The sequence below is a fragment of the Chaetodon trifascialis genome, chromosome 8 (genome assembly GCF_039877785.1).
Source record: "Chaetodon trifascialis isolate fChaTrf1 chromosome 8, fChaTrf1.hap1, whole genome shotgun sequence".
NCBI classification, from domain to species: Eukaryota; Metazoa; Chordata; class Actinopteri; order Chaetodontiformes; family Chaetodontidae; genus Chaetodon; species Chaetodon trifascialis.
In genome coordinates, this window is record NC_092063.1 from 19,772,321 (window position 1) to 19,794,626 (window position 22,306).

At 41.2% G+C, this 22,306-nt stretch overlaps 2 protein-coding genes and 1 long non-coding RNA gene across 6 annotated transcripts in view; 2 read left to right on the forward strand and 1 right to left on the reverse strand.

Moving 5' to 3' along the window:
- The window catches only part of bsna (bassoon presynaptic cytomatrix protein a), a 155,517-nt gene extending 146,530 nt beyond the window's left edge, over window positions 1–8,987 (forward strand). For 3 of the 4 annotated variants that reach the window (XM_070968426.1, XM_070968430.1, XM_070968428.1), the window contains 2 exons: window positions 700–793; window positions 5,841–8,987. The gene's annotated coding sequence lies outside the window, so the exon portion shown is untranslated. The remainder of the gene's footprint in view (window positions 1–699; window positions 794–5,840) is intronic. The other variant, XM_070968427.1, reaches the window with a different exon arrangement.
- Window positions 8,988–9,020: 33 nt separating this feature from the next.
- LOC139335043 (uncharacterized) lies at window positions 9,021–11,295 on the forward strand. Its single transcript, XR_011602414.1, has 2 exons — window positions 9,021–9,720; window positions 9,833–11,295. It is a non-coding gene; the product is annotated as an uncharacterized lncRNA (long non-coding RNA).
- A 2,104-nt stretch (window positions 11,296–13,399) lies between these two features.
- Window positions 13,400–22,306, reverse strand: part of LOC139335410 (oxysterol-binding protein-related protein 2-like) — a 28,697-nt gene continuing 19,790 nt past the window's right edge. The window contains exons 7-14 of the mRNA XM_070969008.1: window positions 21,630–21,812; window positions 21,393–21,500; window positions 19,933–20,022; window positions 19,619–19,739; window positions 19,079–19,204; window positions 18,671–18,794; window positions 17,934–18,024; window positions 13,400–17,546 (exon numbers count right to left, since the gene is read on the reverse strand). Of these exons, the coding sequence (XP_070825109.1) occupies window positions 17,444–17,546; window positions 17,934–18,024; window positions 18,671–18,794; window positions 19,079–19,204; window positions 19,619–19,739; window positions 19,933–20,022; window positions 21,393–21,500; window positions 21,630–21,812 (946 nt within the window). The 3' untranslated portion in view covers window positions 13,400–17,443. The remainder of the gene's footprint in view (window positions 17,547–17,933; window positions 18,025–18,670; window positions 18,795–19,078; window positions 19,205–19,618; window positions 19,740–19,932; window positions 20,023–21,392; window positions 21,501–21,629; window positions 21,813–22,306) is intronic.

Sequence of the window (22,306 nt, forward strand, 5' to 3'; positions counted from 1 at the left end):
CCTCATTCACCAGCTGTTTTCACTAATTAACTTACCATCAATCAGAGGAGCTGATGCAGTGGCTGAACTGTATGTTTGGTTGCAACAGAAACTTTTGAGGCTACGTTTACACGTAGCAGGGTGTTTTGGAAAACAGATACAGTATTTTGGCCCCTCCATTTTCAAAAATAACATTGTGCACACAACATCGTTTTCAAATCGTTTTTGCATGTTGTGACGTTTTGGAACCTGAAACGCTGTTTAACCCTGTTTACACGCCAACACACAGCGTTTTCGGAAATCTCCACTTTGGCCAGAGTTTTTAAAAATGATCGTTTTCTGTGAAAAAAACTCTGTTTGCGTGTAAACGAGAGGCCAAACCACATGAAAACATATGCGTTTTCCCTAAGTGTAAACGTAGCCTGAGTCTTTGCCGTGAACCTTGTTCTGGAGTTCCCTCGTTTGAGGGGAAAGAAATAGTGCACACTGATGATGTAACAGCATCTACATTGAATCTGGGTCAAAGTAGCATACACTGACTTCTATGTTAACTCTATGTTAGCCTCGTAAAGTAAGGGAAAAATACCCATTTAACTATATGCAGCACATTGGGATGCAGTGGAGTTTGTCTGGTCCAATAATGTTGAACTGTGTGTCAGAGGGTGGATTTTCCTATTAAGAAAAACACCTAATCTAAAATGCTGCTGCTTCCTGTTGCAGCCAACAAGGACTGGAATCCTCTGGATACTTCATGTCTCAGGCCTGAGCACGCACTGGCAGAGAGAACACACCGCTCTCTCTGGCAGGACAGACAGTAAGTCGCCTTTAACTTTCCCATCAGATTCAGTTTTACAAAAGCTAAAATAGGAACATCTGTTTAGTAGTTTGTGTTTATTTGGTCTGATATTAGTCATTTTATATCATGTGTATTATCAACCAAATCCTGAACTTTGAAGGTTTAGAAGAATTATACTCTGATACTTCATAACACTGAGGGAATGAGATTGGTTGCAAAACTGGAATGTTAGCTAGCACTGATTCTGGCAGCGTTTAATCAATCATGGATTGGGACTGACTGATTGGTTAGTTAACTGTCAATATTTTTTATTGTATTTTTTCGGGATGATAAGGTACTGTATCAAAACATAATCATGGGACACTAAAGGTCACTGACAAATGAGAACGTCTGTGTTTATGTTCGTTTTAAATCATCCAGATCATGTGATTTTGCGAGACGACTCAGCACACTTGAAAATTCCTGTAGGATTGCTTTTGAATGAAAAACCTATATGAGCTGATACAGTTCCATATGTTTTGGGCTTTGGATCACACAGACAGGTCTATTGCATGATGGTTGACATAGAATCTTTGATCAAACACCAGCATGGCAAACTTTTCAGAAATATTCTGCACATGCTCCTGATTGGAGCAGGTGGCTGTACACCATTCCACTCATCAACTGGTATCAGTCACAGAGCAAGATAAGCTGCAATGTGCCAACAAAGGCAGGGCCCCTTTAGAAAACCTAACCTTAAGAAAAACAATCTGAGTACAAAAGCACAGTTGTAATTTACTTATCACTTTGCCTTCAGGACATTTGTACATCTGTAGTTCTCCATCTCCATATCTAAATCGTTGTCATGTGGATACAAGCTTGTTCCTCCAGCGCAGCCTGAAGCCAGTTATGTCGCTGCCTCTGTGTTTTTGCAGCTGCTGTATCGTGGCTTGCTCCTGAAAATCACTGGCATCTGGGTTGTATGAGTTTAAAAGCCTGCTGTCAAGCTCAACCCAAAAAAAAACTTTCACCAAAACTTTCTCTTGTTCCCAGAGCAAGCCAGCAATTCATGAACCACTGTCTGACTTGAACCTATAGAGTTAAGTGACAATGAAACATCAAGCTCCAAACACGATCAGAACCAGCCCTGCAGCTCAATCAGTCTCCTGATGAATCAAAGAGCCAAAGCAAAATGTTGCTCAAAAACAAAATTAAACTGGCATCAGAGTTTGTCTTTAATCATCATTCAGTGTGAGTCACTGAGCCCAGCAGACTGATTCGTCTCTCAGAGCATCTGACTTGCTCTGACTGTGCTGTCATCGCACATTGGTGCCTTTCTAAAGTCTAAAAATGTTGAAGGTATATTTTAGGGTGTATTTATCTTCACTTTGATAACAACATCACAGAAGTGATGAATTATTTCTGAGGTGTGACGAACACTTAAAGATCACAAAACCTAAATATAAACAGGTCAGATGAACAATTCAGAGGGAAAAGGCACAAAAGTGGTTTTGTAATTATATGATACAAAGCTGAGAATACAGGCAGAGAGGTGGGTTTGAAACAGTTAAAGAAACTCTTGCTAAACTGTTTTGCATCGTGCTGACCCATCAGGTTGTGCCCAAGTGTTTACTGTAATTCTCTGAAATTACAGAAATGAGCTTCGGCTCCTTACAGTGTTTTACAAATACAATATTATGTTGCATAAAGGTTCAGAAGTCTGTATTTAGAGGTTCAGTGTGTCACACATTGTTCCTTTGTAGATCAATGACAATTCTGAAATTTTTGTGTGATTAAAGTCAGCGGTTGTTAGCACGGTTTTGCTAGCAGCATTAGTGAGTTAACTACATTGTAAACTAATCAAAAATGCTATTCAACGATCAATCTTTTGACACTTCGAAACTGGTGTGGGCATTTACTTTTTTGAATCCTCTGATGGTGACAGCGTCCTTACACAAGGCGTGTTGAAGGCATTCATTCAACATAAACATAAAACATAAACATTGCTAAAGGATATTAGTTATGTTTGATTGTAATTTTAAGGAGGAGCTCATTTCATGGCATGTGGCTCTGATAAAGGGTGGGGGTGTGTGTTATGTAAGGGCAGTAAAGACAGAAAATCTGTTCCATGCTCTTGTTTTTCATTGGAGGTACAGTATTTTGCCTCAGTGCAGTGGGTTTTGAAGCTTTAGATGCACCGTGGGGGATGAGCAGGCATTGATGTTGCACGTGTGCCATAAAAGATAATATACTGAGCCTGGATTGTATGTCTCTGTGTGCTGTGCAGCCATGCGCTGACTGCTGCAAAGAGAAACCTCTCCTCCTACACTGTCAAACATCACTGCTTTTTTCTCTCCTTTTTCTCTCGCTTTCTCACTTCTTGGTCTGTCAAGATTCCCACTTTCTCATTCGCTTTCTCGCTCTGTATGTCTTGTCTTGTTCCTTCTATTACTTTAAGGCTCTCCCCATTTTAGTTCTCTGGCTCTTCCATTTCTACTTTCAGCCCCCTCACCACCCATGGAGAAACAAAATGTCTTGCTCTTTCAACTCCATTCTGTCCCATTCTTGCCTGTCAAGCCCCTCACTGCTCTCAATGGTACACTACATGACTAGAACGTAAGTTGACAACAGCACACACCCAAATGTGATGGTTGACCATCTCATTCCCAAACCATGGGTATTGATATGTAGTAAGAACAGCCTCCACTCCTCTAGGAGGCTTTGAATTGTTAAAACCTGGCCCCAGGGATTTTCTCCTATTCAGCATTAGTTAGCATTAGTGAGCATTGATGTTGTCCTGGCTCCAGTTCCACTCCCAGTTCAGCCCAGAGGTGCTGGATGGGGTTGCAGCCAGGCCTTTGTGCAGGTCAGCCAACTTCTTTCACACCAACTGGGAAAAACATTTCTTTATGGACCTCACATTATGCACAGGCACATTGTCACAATGACTCAGGAAATGGAAATTCTCTCTTGTCTAAAAAATCATTATATACTGCAGCTTTAAAGTTTCCCTTAAGTGGAGCTATGGTGTACACAGCAGCACCTGTCCATGTACTTTAGGCCATGTAGTGGTTTTTTCCCTCCCTCCCTCCCTCCCTCTGTCCAATGAGTCAGCGAGTGTGTGTGTGCATGTGTCCATGCCTATATTCATACATCTTTGAGTGCGTCATCATGCCTGTGTGTGTGTGTGTGTGTGTGTGTGTGTGTGTGTGTGTGTGTGTGTGTGTGTGTGTGTGTGTGTGTGTGTGTGTTGTGTACTAGCCCTTTGGGGGTCTGTATTCACTGGAACAGATTAAGTCTGGTGCTGGACACATAAAATATACAGCATGTTTGCAGGAGTTAATCTGGGTCAGGCACAGTGGGAAGGAAAACCAGAGGGCAGTGATTGTGCAAGGATTCATAGATCCATTTAGGAAACATGTTGATACTTGATTATAGAGTCCCAGAGCTTCTAAAAATACCTGATTTGGCAAGAAATTATACATTTGGTTTACAAATATTAGTTATACAAATACACAAACCTCCTTTGCGACAATTCATCACATAAAATTAGTCATTTTGTGTATATAACAGCATTGTAGAGACGCTGGAAGCTACCGTGGCCACAGGTGAATCTATAGTGTCTGGGATACACAGATGTTTTATGTTGGGCCTAAATACTGCAGTGTCTATATATGCTCTGAAGTGCTCTCTGTTAGCCTGAAGCAGGGAGAAGGTTTAGAAGCAAATGCAAGAGTGAAAAATATCCCAGTTTGCAGAAGTACAGAAGAATTATAGTTGAATACTAAGCAAAAGAGCACTTAGCTGCACCTAGTTTGCACAATAAAAGGCCTTCTCCTCAGAGCTGTGACGTAAATCTGATGTGCCAGATCATACAAGTAACTTCAGTGCTGTGTTATTTCAGGCAGAAATGTTACATGCGCCTTTCCCATTTTATCGAGAGGTGCTGTGTCAGCACAGGCTCACATGGTGTCTGGGGATGTTAGGAATATCTCTGGCCTTATTTTCCTGCTACCCTCTCCAGCTGGTTCATGCTGGAATTGCTCACTATGAACAATAACATTTGGCTTTTGTTGAAGTACTGTTCATTTTCAATTTTTCCTGACTAGACAAACTCTTTGCACTCTTGCTCTTGCTTCCATTATCATAATTGTTCTTTGCAGCTATGTGTAGGAAGATCTGAGGGTAGGATATTCTCATAATGAATGAATGTTAGACAGAGGACAGATACCAGCACGCTGTGGGCTTTCTGAACACTGACACTGGTGATTTAATACATGTTAACTCGACAAGGATCTTTGTCAGGGCTGCATAGCTTCGGGTTTGTTCAGCAAGAAGCCTTAATGCACTAACATGCCTGAACGATGAATAAAATACTGATAGATATCAGAATTTATGTAACTCTTTTAATTTCATTTGCCACAGTATTTGTAACATTGAATTTAAAACACATACATGCAGATACAAAGCATTATCATCCCCACCAACCCTTTTTATTTAAGGGAAAAATCAGGAGAAAGAATGATTCTGATTTAAATATGTCCAAGCTTTATTGCGGGGAGCAGGTCTAGCTGCCTTTCACTGAATAATGACAAATATCTCATGTGCTGGATGACATAAGACCGTCATGTACAATACTGTATACTGTGGATCAATAGTGCATTTCTGAGACTTCACTACCATCTAGTGGCCAGCTTCATTTTTACACCATTGCAACTTTATACAGCAATTTCCTTCATTCATTTCCTGTGTGCCTCATGCATTATCAACTTCGAATGGTTCTCGCACTCACAAATATATTGAGCTCCTGTCTTACAATAGAGCTTTTCTATTCTATGAAAATATATATAACTCTAACCCATGTTGGAAGGAAAGCAGTTGCTAAGTGCGAAACAATGTTTGCTATTGTGTTCATGTATGTGAAATACTGAAGTCCTATCACTAGATTAGCAAATAAGCTGAACAGCAACAAGTTATGTTTGTTTTAGTTATTATGCAAGAAATCTATTGTTGATACCTTAATCTACAAAGACGAAAGGGTTGTGTTCAGTATCTTTAACTAAATTACATTTTTGTTTTCTCACAGACCATTCCAAGCCAACATCCATCCTCTGAAGGACTATCCTCAATCCAGCTAATCCCCAGCCAAAGAATTAGACTCCACCAAACTACCACGGAGCCCTCGAACCAACCTGTAGCAGTTAGACACATCTCCTCCGCCCATTCCTTAAAAAAGAGACGCTGAAGAAATTACGAAAAGAAAGAGGTTTTTGTTTTGCTGCTCTTTCAGACCAGTAGAGGAAGCTCTACTTCCACCACATCCATTGAAGACGAGTGGAACCAATGGAAGCCATCGACCACCTCAGCCCTCCATGTGGATTTAACGCTGCATCATCGATGGAAAGAAATCAAAGGGTGGTGTAATTCTACTCCCATATGTTGATGACTTCATCGTTTATATGAAAGCTGCTTTGTTCCTGCTAATGGCATACAGGAAATGGCAGCTTTGCGTCAGGCATGCTAGGATCCTTGGTTTCACAGTCCTGTGCTCAAACTAGGAGTAAGAGCACCAAACCAGCCTCTCTCCTGGTTTCTATCTCTCCTCGAAGTAAAGAAAGAGCGGGGAAATGGAATAAAACTTGCTGCAGGCTTTTCTGGTACTAAAGACCTCTTGGGAAATTAATGTGACGTTGAATGAATAAGACAATAAAAACCACGTCGCCGACACGCAGAGAATGAGCGTGTCGGCATGTGTTTCTTTCCACGGTTTGCTCTGTTTCTATCTACATTCCAGATTGGAACTGTTGAAACCCTTTGGTCCCGCTCTCCCTCACCTCTCTGCGTTTCTTGAATGCTGATTCTTCTTTCTTTCTAATCCCCACCCAACGATCCTCAACTTGCCATGTCTTTGAAGAAGTGTATATTGGATTAAAAAATGTAGGCGTTTGGAATGCATGGAACTTTCTATCCAAGACCTTACACTGTTCATCGTTACTTAACAGAGGCCATAAAGACACTGGGAAACACATCTTAGCTAGACGACGTAAACAATAACAAAGAAGAGAGATTTCCGGAGCAACACACAGGAATCAGGCCACGGGAATAAGACGAGCCTTTTGTTTTTATAAGGAAAAAAATTTTGATTGGTATTCGGAGTGAAGCCGTATGTGGTTGGGTTGTTTTTCAGCCATTACAAAGCCATTAAGACAACATTTACCTGCAGTGCTTGTGGCGATGGGGTTTCTCTAACTGCTCCACAACATTTGGCTCTCAGATATTTCTCATGTTGCTGTCGGTGGTTATCATTTCTTGTGTTCTTTTCATTTTTTTCTGATTTTCTTCTGTTGTTTGCCTGGTTTTTATGTTGCAGGTTACCAGTATCGCCTTAATCATTTTCAAATGTTTTATTTTGAACTAAAAGTGGCATATTTTTTTGTTACACCCTGTGAATACATATTTTTCATCACACCCTTTTTATGTAGTGATATCAGCTGGAACACTGGCCACAGTGAGATTAATTTATATTTTTTGAATTAACTTTGTTTTTGATAATTGTGATATTTTTCTTTGATTTCTGTTTTGTAATGTTTTGTTACCCTCATCAAGCCCCTTGTCAATTTTCTGACTCTTATTTCTAATCAATACTTATAAAAGCAATAGATTAAGAGGTAAGAAAGTAAAGAGCACAATCTAGTGTCATTTTAAAAGTTGGTGGAACAGAATTGTGTTGCTTCCGTCTATCTAACTTACCACTGATGTACCGCTCAAGTCTGACTTAAACGTACCACAAAACGTACTCCAACATTGAACTACTGCTGTACTAATACATCAGAGAGCAGGAGCTCACCTGTAAACGAGAGCTTGGTACCACCCAGATCTTCTCCTCCAACCAACAGTGAGACATCATGTCTTCAATCAGCCAGTCAGTGGATTGGAGTGATGCGCTGTTTGTACTGGCCAGCTGGAGTCTGATCTGAAAGCACTGCAGGGCAGCAGAGAGGCACTGAAAAGCAGACCAGTCACATACGTGGCAGAACTGGACTCGACATCGTCACCTGCGGGGGTTTGGGCTTCGATGTGATTCTTCTGACCTTCCAAGATGGACGTTTATTGGGAGTTTGCAAAAAGCCCCGCCGAGCTTCTTACACATCAGTGTGTATCAGCATGTGTCTTCACTCTGTCAAATGTGCACAGTGCACGTGAAAGCACACTCGAAAAATGGTGTCAAAAAGAGAGAAAAAAAACAAAACAAAACAGCACTCATGTGACTGAGGAACCAAAAATAACACACTTGGTTGTGTCACAAAGTCACTCGCCTTTTTTTTTACTTTTAATTTTCTATCGTGGCGGCGTCCAGACCTGTAACCCAACCCCCGAAAACCTCTCTCTCGACTGTCAGTTGTCATGGAAACTTCTCAGGTCAGTGTTCTCCCTGCTGTTGCTCCTGCAGTGCATTGTGGGATCTGCGGTTCGGTACTCAAAACATACTCTGTTGGGCCAAACATTGTGAGGCCTTCAGCAAAACCAACGAACCGACCAACTTCTGCTGTATATTGTCTGTGTGAACACTCGCTGGGAACCTTCGCATGCCGCCTGGCGCAGAAAACCTCAGTCACCTCTATATTGTTCTGTTCCTAATGTTTGTATGTGTGTGTGGGGGTCTGTATGCGTGTATTTAATGACCATCATCCAATGTGGAAAAGAAAACAAGACAAACAAGAGTTCAACCACAACAAATATGGTGGGCAGAAGAGGCGACCTCTCATCTCCAGTCCTTCTATGCAATGAATCATATTTGGAAAAACAGAAATGTGAGAGAAAGGGAAGTGAAAACACAAATGGGACAAGTCACATAGTCATTGTTTATCACACCTGAGTTATCGTAGATCCAGACTGCATTCTTTGGCCATTTCTCATCGATGAAAATAAGGAGATCCTGTGAATGTGTTGGTGTTTGATATGGTCAGAGGTCTGTTATGAAACAAGAAGAAGGCTCTTTGTATTACTTACGTTAACCGAGCATGTTCAGGGTCCCCTCTCCACACAGCTGGGCCTCTCTGCCAAAGGGTCCCTCTCTAAAGATGTGTTCATGACAGCTGGGAAATGCCATTTACAGTGGAGAGGATGAGTAAGGAGACGACACTGTGGCTGCACCAGAAACGCCACTGTTTTCAATAAAACTGGTTCACCACATAGAGATACTGCAAAATGCAAATACCTGAGAACATTAGATAGAAAACTGACTTTACAGTAGTACAGTCCCATGGAGAATAGTCTGTTTTAAAGACAATTTGCAGAAAACTAAATCGACAAAGTATGCTGTAAAATAAGGGCCCAGTTGCTGAGAAGTATGTGACAGAAAAAACAGGAAAATACAACGCATTTTAAATTCTGAGCTTCTTCAACAGCAGTTTGTTGAGGCTTAAGACAAGAACTGGACAAGAGCATTAAATGATCCCAGCTGTCCCGAATGCATCCCAGCAGCTATCGGCCATCTTGTTTTGTTTTGATTACTGTGAATTACACAGTAGTAGTAGTGGAGTACACAGAAAAGTTAAGAGATTTATTAAATGAGATTTATTTATATATATATAAGTTAAATATATTCCCCAGAATGGTTTGTGTCTGCTCAGGGCTGAAGAAGAGAAGCTCCTCTTTTTTGTACTATTATTTATTTATTTATTTATTGACCATAGCCTAAAATTCTTCATAGGTTCAGGCTACCTGAATGTGCACTCGTTTAGCAGACAGAGACATGTTTAAAGGATATTTCGGTGACACACAAAGCCAAAACAGATATATACATATGACAGATTCTAACATTTAGAGATTATATTTGACTGAAAATATAGCTGTTGGCTATTAATGCAGGCATTCCTAAACTGAATGAAGTGATGTGAGAGTGAGAGTGTGTGTGTGTGTGTGTGTGTGTGTGTGTGTGTGTGTGTGTGTGTGTGTGTGTGTGTGTGTGTGTGTGTGTGTGTGTGTGTGTGTGTGAGTGAGAGAGAGAGAGAGAGAGAGAGAGAGAGAGAGAGAGAGAGAGAGAGAGAGAGAGAGAGAGAGAGAAAGTGTTTAAAGGTGCACTGCCACAACACACAAAGATTTATAAGCTAAATACACTGTGGGACATAAATTTCTGTACCTCAGATTCAAAGATATCTGCAAATGTACCATCACAGCGTGCTGTGACAAGACGGTTCAACACAGAAACTATTTGTGGACATATGGATTAGAGAAGAGGTGGCTTATGCAGTATGGAAACATCCCTTAACTCCCTACACCTCATTTGAGCAGAGCCTCACGAGTCATAAAAGCTGTATAAGAAGTTAGTATATATATTTTTAGTGAAATGTTTATGAGATGATTTATTGACGGTAAGAATTTATTTTTTTCATACTGAAAGAGGAAAGAGAGCGGACAGGGAGTGACACAGGAAGAAAGATTTAGGATTGAAGTCTAGAGATGTATAGAGTGAGAGTTTATGTTTATGCAGATGTTATCTATTACTGGATTTATACACACCCACTGTAATGAAATTGTTAAAAGTCTGCCTAAACATATATCATCCTGTTTGTTTTATCTCAGATAATTAGATTGCTTATTGATTAACTGTTGTAAAAGATTTTAAAAAATCTAAAATATACCTCCATAATTTTCCCTTGTCTTACTTTATATAGAAGATTACACATCATAATAACCCTTGTTAAAATGAACCTTCTTTCAGGGCTTGTGGCCGTTCCTTTGGCTTCTGCAGAGTTAAATTCAGCCGCAGGATTAAGAGTTTGATCATCCTGGTTCTGTTTGGATCTGGTCCTTCACATCAGGTGAGCCTGCAGAGATCAGCTCACAGGTACACTGCCACCAGACCACAGAAGCATAAAATTAGGTGTCAAAGTAGAACAAATAATATGAGAGAGAGTTTAAAGTAACCCAATGCCAACTTCCTCTATTGTGTGTTGTATGTTTTTGGAAGTTTGTAAAATAATAATAATAATAATAATAATAATGATAATTAAATGTTCAATAAAATGTTCCTCAATCACTTTTGCCTCAGGAAAGCACACACTAAATGCAGCATCGCTAACAGAGACGTTCAATGGACAACAGAAAATAATGGAGGGATTTATGCAGGTGCAATAATTCAGATTTTTAACACTTGATGACAAAGATGTGATCTTCTCCTGGCTGCTGTTATGGAGAGGGATTCAGTAATATTTGCCTGACACAGCCTCAAAGACATCAATAACAAGATCTGCGTCAAAAGGTGTAAAAAATGTCACGGTTTTTGTTCCTGTGTGAATGCAGCCACTGAAGGTGACTTAACATATGCATAGCAGCAAGGGCTTTTATACTACAATACTGGTCACTGAAGAAAGCCATCCTGTTACTGCCCTCTAGCCAGTCGTGGTCTGTGTCTATACTCTGCATGGTGTCTGTCTAAATCCAGGAACGCAATGGACTTGAGTTCAGACCACAGCAATCACCAGTGGGCAGAATCACCAAGCCACAGCCTGGTTTTTCAGAGGTGTTTGAAGCACAAATGTAGACAATAAATGTTAAAACAAAAATAAAAGATAAATCAAGATGTTAACAAATTTGAAATGAAATCTGCTCGGGAATAATTTCTTTAATCCCCCTAAAACAGAAACATATATTCTCCCAAATTGTGTTTCGAAGCGAAACCCTTGTGTTTATTAGTTTGCATGAGAACACAGAGGGTCAGATTTCCTGACGTGGAGCTGAGAGAGCTGCTTCCATCAGATCTGTGTTTAAAAGAAGTCAGATCTCAAAGGCTCAGCTCGTCTCTGAATCAGACATCATGAGTCTCAGCAATAAGGTTGTATTTACATGCAGTCAGAGAGTTTGCTTGTACAGCCATGAAAAGGACAAAAGGCAAATTTTTAGCGCCACAGAGAGTGAAAAAAGTTGGAATCGACTTTATTTAAATGCTTTTGGGAAACCCGGACTGTGTGTGTGTGTGTGTTCTTAACCAAAAAGGTAGCATACAGAGCTTGTATAGTACGTAGTGTAGTAACTGTCACAACTGCTGTTCGGTCATACAGACAGTCCACGTATAGCAGGACCGGAGAAAGACTTTAAAACACGTAAAATATATACATATATATAAATATATAAAAAGTAAATGTTTCATAGGTGAGAGGTTGTGAAAGAGAGCAAGAACGCTGAAACAAAGTAAACCATGAGGGGAAAAGTCCATCTTTCACTGTTTTCACCATCAGGGAGCGTTCATTCATCTTTCACCTGTAATGAATCATCAAAGTAAAATTACAAGTGCATGACCTGGACACCTCCCCCACCCAACCTAACCCCCACCCGTCCCTTTACCCTGTGAACCTTTTTGACCTCCCACCTCACGGGCTGCCATCTTTTTTCCAGTGTAAATACCAGACGAGTACCGACCAGAGTCCGCTTCAACAACAGCAACATGTAAATGCCATGAAGGACATGTTCTGTACAACATGTGAATCTCAAACATGCTAACATCCACACCCACACACGCACGCACAGGCATGAGAGAGGCCTTTGCACACCACACAGCGAAACAAGCTGGAGCGTATGCAAACCTGAACCTCCCTGCCCAAACCTGTGCTTTGTGTGTGTGAAGCCAACAAAACCTGCAGAACAAATGAGCGGTTGTTGATTTGAATAAGAAATGACAAAAAACTTCATTGTGCACGTACGTGGCCGGCTCGTGCGGACTGTTTAAAACTCATTAAAAAATTGTATTCGGATATAAAAAAAATCATAAAAACATATTGGTCTGTGTAGAGTTTCTATACATGTTGTGTTTGTAAAATGAGATGACATGAAAAACAAAAAAAGGGAAAAATATTCTGGCTTCCATGTCATTTTTGGGGTTGATAGATAATTTTTGGGGAGATGGAGATGAAGAGGGTGAATTGGACAATGGAGATGTGTAAAATAAAAATAAAAAAAATTGAAAAAAAATCAGAAAATAACCCAACTGAAAGAAGAAAAGAGGGTGAAAATAAAATAGAGAAAAATGTCGAGAGCCTAAAAATGACTACAAGTGTTCCATTCACTGTTGTAAGTGCAATGAGCTAAACTTCCTGTTTCCCCATTGTAAAACCTTGTGTATGTTTCCGTGTATTCCTCCTGTAAATGGGTGTAGTAGACCTGGTGCATCATGCCATGTAATGTGATGAATGACAAATTATGACCTTACAATACATTTCAATCAGGAAAAATAAATAAAAGACAAATACATAAAAACAAAACTCTGCTGTGAACGCTTGTGTTTTAGTTTCTGATGTTTCTGTAACTGCATCCTCATTTGAAGTCATTTTTCAGTCTTCATTTGCAAGAAGTGTTCAACAAAAGGCAACTTCTGTCACTTTAGTGCAGCGCTTCTCAGACTGGGGCCACCATGTGTTCAGTGGTAGTTAGCATGTCAGCAAGCTAACACGTTAATGCTGTCCCTGCTGAACCTCTGCATGTTAGCATGGCCATCAGGCTACAGTGAGAATCGATAGCTGCTAACTTGGCTATAGATTCAGACAGAAGGATTGATGGAAACGTCTTGATATCCAGTGTGTCGTCACTCAGTATGGAGAGTTGTGCCTCAGTATTTATTCTAAAAAGAAGCAGACGTGGTCGAAAAAATTGAAATTAGGATTTTATTAGTAGACATTTCCCCCGCTCATTAATCTACCAAGCTGTCCACAGATTGGATATGACCCCATACAGTCACCCACCTCAAAGTAAAACATCTGGTACAATGTTCTCACCAAAAACTGTTTAAATACTATAAAAATAAATCAATTGCACAAAATAATATGCCATTTTGCTTGTGATTACCTCTGTGCATCACTTGTACACGTATATAACATCGACAATCCCATGATACGGTCCAAGAGAAGGAGGGTGAAGACATTTTTTAGAAGGAACCAACACGAAGAAACAACTTAGATGTAGTTTAACGCCAGAGCGTTAGTTTTCTGACTGGTCTGAATCAGTGCTGATGAATGTGGCCGTTCATGTGTTTACCAGCTGCTCGCAGCACTGAACTTACTTTACAGTCAAAACTAACTTTCCACTGCAGCAGTGTTCAGTCCACAGCCTTCTGTGAGAGCAACTCGAGTAGTGTTGGTGTGACTGATTTCTAATAGCTTTTTCATGGCAAGTTGGAAAAAAAAAAAGATCTGGGCATGAAAATAATTCTGTTTGGGATTTTACAGGTGAAGTTAAGCAGCCAGCAGGGCTTCAAAGAGGGACGAGTGATTCAACACACCGTCTGCACTGGTTAGTAAATCTGACAGGCCACAGCAAAATGGACAGATGTGAAGCTGGTGAATGATGGTCACTTCCAGCTCCGATTGGACACTCTGCTGCTCCACAAAAACACTTCAGATTCCTGTCCAAGTGAAGGAAATCAAGAGCGAAAGAAGGAAAAAACTGACAGAACAGAATGTTTTTCATCAAACCTCAAACATCATAAATAATACACATAAATAAAAAAAAAAGGAACTAAGCACGACATGGAAATAAACATTTAAACAGACACGAATGAAAAGTTAAGTTGGTCCGAGATGACAAACAGGGCTGGTTGTAGTGCCACGCAGTTCAACATGTTAGAACCATTTCAAATGATTTGGAATATATTAAGATAAACTAAAGAAGGCAAAGTCATTATTTGGAGATAAATCAGGCGACTCGAGCTGAAAAGCTGAAGACGTGCAAACGTTGCATAGAGACGGTCCTGTGAAACGGTCCAGGCTCCTAAACGCAGTGATGAAAACATGATTTCTAAACATCTAATGCAGGAAAATGGTCACAGAAAGATTTGTGAAGATCATGTCCGGTAAGATTTGTTGCACTTTTTTTGTTTTTGTTTTTTTTTTACGGGAGAGCAACCTGGACAACAAGAGTGCCACTGTCACCAGTGCAAACAGGCCTGCAGGTAATGTGAGTATTATGGTGTGACGACATGAACCTGGAGGGCTGAGGGTTGTCACCTCATCACACATTAAGAGAACTGAATCCTGATGCGAGATGAACCAGAGTTTAATATGAACGAGCCTTTGACTCTTTTCCATCTGCTGCAACAGCATAACTCATCTGACTGAATCTTGGATTGAGAAGTTTATGTGAACTGAAGGAGCATGAAGCTCTAATAAAAACCTTCCTAGCAGAACATTTGAGAAAAAAAAAATCTATTAATGCAATTTCAGCATACATGCTAAATTCATAAACTTCAAATCTGTCCAGTTTATGTCTGTGTGATATTTTATTATTAATATATTGTCCTCTCAGCAGAATGTGGATTTCAGTCCCCAAATTTGAGTCAAAATACTGAGTCAACTGTCTAAATATCGTGCACCATCAAGGTGGAGCTTCAGAGCAGCTGAACTTTAAATGTGTTAAATGTGTATCTTAAACTTAATTAACATGCAGAGGACACGCTACAGATGTCTCTTCGAGTTAAGACTTTCTGCACTCTGTCAGCTGGAGGGGGGGGCGACTGTCCTCTGAGTACCAACTCTGTCTTTCACTCATCAGGGGAGTTTTCACCTTTGTATTACATTTTGTTTGAGCAACGCTCTTCACGTTGCAAGTCTCCTGTTTACTACAGTGTCAGATCAAAAACACACGGACAGATTATGAGACAATGAAAGGTCTCCACTGCTCTTTTACGTCTCTTTGCAGTTCTTATGTCTTTTAAGTCATTTTCTCTCTGTGGTCGTTTAACCTCTTTTAACCTCTCTTAACCTCCTCGTCCTCTGTCTCTTTGTAGTCACTGTGTGCGTCTCTGAGGTCATTTTATGTCTCGTCTCCCTTCAATTTTTGTCTCTGTAGTCGTTTCACGTCTCTGAGAGTCATCGTGTGTCTCTTTGACATTAATTCTGTATTTCTTTCACTGATACTTCACCATCCACTCCAGCCGGACAGCAGTTATCTAACGGTGCATGTTGCTTTATATTACACTGACATGAATAATGTTTTATCATGACGTGATGACAGTGAGGTTAATGTTAACTTACATTTTGAGGTGTGACATCCTGATCATTCACGCAGCAAATCCACTCCCTCTCATGGTTGATATGGCTTTAAGTGTCTGTACATATCTGTACACTCATTCACACCATGAACGGACATTTCTTTAACTGTTGCTCAGTGTCACAGACTGTGGTTATGTCTAGTCTGGGACTTAAATATGAGTCAAAATCATCTTCTAGTGTGATACTGTGGTAACTCTGTGGGAGTGATTTTGGTCTCCCGGGCACCACCTGATCGGACTCTTCTGTCACTTGTTACACGAGGGGAAAAAAAACACAACTGCCTTTCTCACATTAGCTTTTTGGTCAGCAGGGTGCGTCTGTAGGAACAGGTCACTGCTGGCTGAATCATTCACACGATGTCACTGAGCAGGCAACTGAACCTGTGTGAGCTGAGGATGGGAAAACAGAAATGTGCCTAAAAAATGGGCAAACTGGAGGATGAACAATCTAATCTGTCCTGGTGTGAAGCCTGTTTTGAACATCACTAACCTCAGCTGTGACTCAGCTGCCAGCAGAGGTTAGCAAACCATACAAGCTGCACATAAACATTCAAGCTCAGTGATTCTTCACTCTGGGTCTGAACTGCGCTCTTGGTTTTCCTTTAGGAATCCGGAGCGAGCACCATGGATCGTTAACCACACTGTACATTTCTACTAGGTGAAGCTAATGCTAGGACAAGTGTTAAGACAGCAGAGTTACATCTTGAAGAGGTGAAGAGCTCAGGTGTGCCGCCAAGCCTGCGCTCTGCTCGAGTAGTTCATGGTTTCTGTACTGATCCCAGGTCTGCTCCCACTCAAGCTACACATTCCACTCTGCTGTCGAGGAGACCTCTGCTTTCTAGTTGATGTCTTTATTTATTTCGATGCATAAACTTTAAGTGGAGGGTTAACAGGAGAGCAGAAGTGTGTTTTAGGGACGTGATGCATGGACAGGAATGAGCTCATGCTCGCATTCGATTTATCTTGACCAACTGAACTCTATTTCTTTAGAATTTAGATTTTTAAAGAATACAATGTACTTTTCATGTGTTTTACAAGTTTCCAAAAAAGAAAAAGCATCCTCAAGATCCATCTTCAGTCAAAGGAACATTCACATCCCTGATTTCCCCGCTGATTCGGAGTCGGTCCGCGTCCAGAAATCCATCACTGCGATTATTGTGTCTTACTTCATTAATTAATTACAAATGCGGCTGCTTTAAATGAGGTGGCTCCTCAGAGGAGAGTTTGATTGTGAAGACATTCAGATGGAGTCTGTGGGCCGTTTACCGTTGTTTCACATCTACCAACTCTCTGCCACTGCGATTGGTCAGGAATAAAATGGTTCTTGTGCTCTAAACGATGCCGCGGCAGAGAGATGGCAAACGTTTGCTGGTTGTTATGTGAAGCCTAAAGTGAAGAAAGCGTAAAATCTTTTACATGAAGAAAAAAAGAAGACCTGAAGGCTCGGCGGACATCAGGCAGACGTGACGGCTGTTCCGCTTCTTTGGAAATCTTTCCAATCAGCGCTGTGTTTGTCGGCCAGTTTAAAGACGATGAAGGCAGTGAGATGAGGGTGGATTTGTGGATTCTTAACATTTCTCTGCTTTTCACGGCAGGCAGATCATTCCAGGTTATAGAGGAAGAGGAGGAGAATGAAGGCTAGCAGGCTCTCAGTAGATATTGGGCAGGTCTTGGTAGTTCCTATTGAAGTAGCCACCGGTGTAGAGCCAGTCCTGGGAGCCGGTGAATGGGTTGGTGCCCATCTGGAACCACCTGGAAGACATGCAGACACAGATGAGACGTTTGCAGGATTTCCCCCTTAATGCGTCACACAATGTCCCATTTCAAGTCAAAGTTTGCTCACAAGGACAACATTTTTAGTTTGTCTTTAGGAACTCAATCCTATTACAGTGATTGTGTTTCTCAGTGGAACTGTTAACAAGGCGCTGCAAAGGTGTGCGTTTGCTCTGCTGACGCTGCACAATACAGCGATCAGAAACATCATGACATGAACGGAGATCTCGGCAGTCCGCATGTGACCGCTCTTTGGTGTTCTTGTAACATGATGCACGTCATGTTTTACAGCTTTCAACAGTGTAGTTGCATTGTTTGTACCATCTGAATGTTTAGTGTGGATGCATGTGTTTGTGTGTTTCCCACCTGGTAGACCACTCCTCATCATTCTTGGCTCTCTCCTTTCTTGCAGCTCTCTGTTTCTCCTCCAGTCTCTCCTTCTCCTTACTGGCCTCATCTGCACAGTGACAATACACACAAGATGCATGGGGGCTGTACCATTTAACTCATGGATCATGAAAGAGACTTGTGCTAGAATACGTTTATGATTTCAAGGTGATAAAGTTGTTTTAACACCTCTTAGATCAACAAGATGACATGATCCAGCAGGTGGCAGCATTGTCTTATCACTGTCTATTCTTAGTTTAAGACAGTGTTTCTCAATTGCGATCCTCGGGCCTCACTGCCCTGCATGTTTTAGATGTTTCGCTCCTCCACCACACCTGATTCAAATGATCAGCTCATCATCAAGCTCTGCAGTGGCCTGATAACGAGCCACTCATTTGAATCAGGTGTGTTGGAGCAGGAGACATCTAAAACATGCAGAGCAGTGAGGCCCGAGGACCTGAGAAACACTGGTTTAAGACATCATTCTTTCCTATGTGTGTTATTCAGCAGCAGAAATGTAGCATCATGGGAACGTGCATGTTTTGTTTTTTTTTGTCAGTTATGCAGAGAGTAATGAAAATGTCAGCTGCAACTTCTGATTATGCTTTTATTTTGAAAGAAAAAAAAAGGTTTCAGCAGGGCACAACAAGTCGCTGGAAGTTCAGGCAAACATAACTCCATTACAAACCAATAAGGGACTGTTTATATTGAATTACCCATGTTGCCATTCTCCATGGCTCTGATGTCAGGCCTGAAGCGACAGTCTGTGGGAGCCAACATGGCCTCCATGCCAGGCTCCAGCTCGTTAAGAGACATCGCAAAGTTGGTGAAGTTGTACATCTGGGGAAGGAAGAGAAGGATTATTAGGGATATTAAGTGTGTGTGTTCGTAAATGAAGTCTTGAAACACATTTATCTTGTATGACTTATATCTGCTCCACCACTGACTAACAACGAATCAATGCTGGTTTGTTAAAACTGTGTTGACAGCTCATTAAGTGCATTTTAAATAGGAAAAACCTCTTGTCAAAAGTTAACATCAATTGACCACAATGAAAGATTAACAGGCGAAACATTCTCATTTCTTGGCACTGAGTGACTTGTATGAGGTTTATGATCTTGTACCGTGGCAGAGTGTGCTGGCCTGGAGTCTATCCTCCACAGCAGAGTGCTTCCTGGTATGACAGAAACCGTCTCCTGGACTTCAGGCATGTCGTCTGCATCATCATTCTCTGCTCTATCCAGCTCCTCCTGGGAATAATACCATTCATTGTAACTCCTATTATTCTGAAAACATGTAATCAAAATGTTCAGGGATGCTTCTACATGCAGTGACCATCTACATCACAGTTTGTCTGTCACGATCTGTTTTGCTTCAATAGCCAGAATGAAAGCTACACGCATGTTGCAGCTATTATGCTTCACTACAAAGAACCAAGCAGTCTAAAGCTGAACAGCCCAGCACCGACCTACACAAGCCTGCTGGTTTACCTGGACAAGACCACATAGAGTGCTGTGGACACCAACGGGAAATCAAGAGGAAAAGAAAGCAAATAAAAGAGCAACTGTAGAAAACAAGCAGTTGAAATGAAGCCGATAACATATGTGCCATTCATATGTGCAAAAATGATGTTTGTATCACTCAATTTTCTAACTTTTCCTCACATTTTTGTGCTTCTTGTTGTCGCCTTTCTTCTCTGACTTCTTGTGAGCCTCATAAGCCTGGGGGTCGACGCTCCACATGCACTCAGTCCACTTCCCGTAGATGATGCAGTGCTTCTTTTTACTGGACGGAGAGAAAGACAGAACAGGGAGGGAGCAGAGGAAGAATGGGCAGAAGACGGGTGAGATGAGGAAGAAGAGGAACGAGGAGAGAAGGAAAAGGAAGAGGCAGATCAGCGTGACAACTTTCTACACTTCAAATATAAAATAACAGAACGAGCATACTGTAGGTGACGTAGCTAATCAAAAAGTGTCACCTCTTATCCTGGATGTATCCCTCCACTTTGTGCAGCTCTTTCCCAAACATCCCACAGGGCTTGAAATTCAACACACACTTGTCTCCAGTGCTGCAGGAGAAGAGAGGAACCAGTGAACATCTCAAGCTTTGTTATGGAGAACTGAACAGAAAACATGAAATTAAACAATAATCCCCCAATACTGGCAGGCTTTTGTTTGTTTTCAGAGAGAAAATGCGATAAAACCTTTAGATAAACGGTTGATGGAAGTCATCTTACATGACTTTGCTTCATTAAGTCCATATAAAAGCGGCTCAAGCAAGGAGAAATTAAACATTGAGACTGAAGTCTTACACTGAGGTTTCTGGTCTTCAGGTGAAAATGGCACTTTCACGGATTCTAATTAAGAGTATTATTAGTAGAATTTCATTGAACAACAGCACTTAATTAAAACCCTCCTCAGGGGTGTGATACTGTGTCAAGACTGCCTGAAAATTGTTGAAGAAAAAAAGCAAAAGGTGATCAAGTTTCCTTTTTTCCATTCAAGGCACCTAACAAATCAATGTAACGGTAAAGCTCAGCGGTGCACGACTCATGTGACTGCTTCACAGCTCCTGGTGTCAATCTGTTCACTGTATGAACATGACACAGAGCATGACAGAAAATACGAACGGCACAAACTCTGCAGAGGATGATTCAGGGATTGTTTGCCTAAGAAGACTCACAGAGTGCAAACAAGCTGCAGTGTAAGGTATCAGAGCAAACACTGTGACAGAGTAAATGAAGGTGGCGGGCAGGAATACTGAACAGCCCTGTGAGCACTGAGGTGTGTGTGTGTGTGTGTGTGTGTGTGTGTGTGTGTGTGTGTGTGTGTGTGTGTGTGCCTGTGTGTGTGTGTGTGTGTGTGTGTGCGTGCCTGCCTGTGTCTCTATACTGTAGGGTTCCAAGAAAAGAAGCCCACTCACAGCGAGGGGTCCGACAACATCTGACCAAAATGCTGGAGCCCATGATGTAAAACATAAATTTTTTTGGTTTGGGTAAGTCTCCATTAAATGAAGGTAAGTCTATGTAATGTTCCAAAAGTGACCTAAGTCTATATGTGAGTGTGTGTGGCTCAATAATGCTACAGTTCCTCTTGAGGGCCAGTAAAGGTCAATCAACTCAATAGATGGCTTCAGTCCACTTTAAATTACGTTAACTGTATATCAAAATGAAAGAAAAGAAAATGAATCCAAGAAATTGAATAAATATTGTAGTTTAGAGGCCAAATGCCATACATTTGCTTTTATCAGTTTATTCGTATCATTGTCAGAGAAAACAAACAATTTAAGGCCATCACCTTTGGATGTAGGATGAGCATTTTTCACTATTTCCTGACCTTTAACCCAGTGTTGTGTTTAGGTCACCATGTCAGCTACGCTAAAAACAAAATGAACTTTTGCCTACAAATGATAGGCTATGAAAATAAAGACTTCAACTACCTGTGGTTGACTATTTCCACTGTGCCATACTGCTCGATCCACAGTTTGCCCAAGATGACATTGTGCACACAGCAATAAGGGTTACTCCATGTGTACGCCTCGTTGTGCCTGGAGGAGAGGAGAAAAGGACGAGAGAGAATGACAGAGGGAAAAAAAGAGAAGAGGAGGAACTGGCTTTTGATCAAACAGCTGTGATGTAGACACACACAGTTTCAACCGCGGCTATTTTGGACTCACTTGAGTAGTTCTAGTGTGATGGTCCCTCTGGGCTCAGCCTCAACACTCTTGCCCCAGAACTTGAGTTTGGGATAGATGGAGCCGTGGAAGACAAAGTCCCCGGTCGGGCTCTCAGCATGGAAGGCACTGACTGGGGGATGATGGGATACCTGCTCCGATACCAGCCGGAAACCCTGCTCCTCTCTGTAAATGGCAGTGATGAAGAGAGTGTTTGACAGCTATCTTTGTGAGGATCAGCATGGGTTATTAACCTTTGCAGTGATGACCATTGTGCAAAGTGAGGACATTTAGGCCAGTCCTCACTTTATTTTCACTGTAATGGCCTCCAAAGGCCGTTTATACGCTTCTCTCAAAGTTTCAAAGAGGTCCTCAGAAAAGTGCCAAAATGACATGGAGTGTATATCTACATGTGTGTATTTCATAATCTGAATACACACACTTTTGCTCCCTATCGCCCCCTATTGACTTTGCCAATTTATTGCAATGGAGCAACATGCGTTTTGCTCTCTATCACCCCCAATGGACCCCGCTGATTTATTGCACCTGAGTAACTTTAACTAGAGAAAGACTGTCAGGTTTTATTAGGGTAAAATGAAATACATTATATGAACTTTCTTTCTAGTTAATTGAATGTACTTTTGTGTTATATTTTTAAGATATTTAACAAAGTTAGAAAT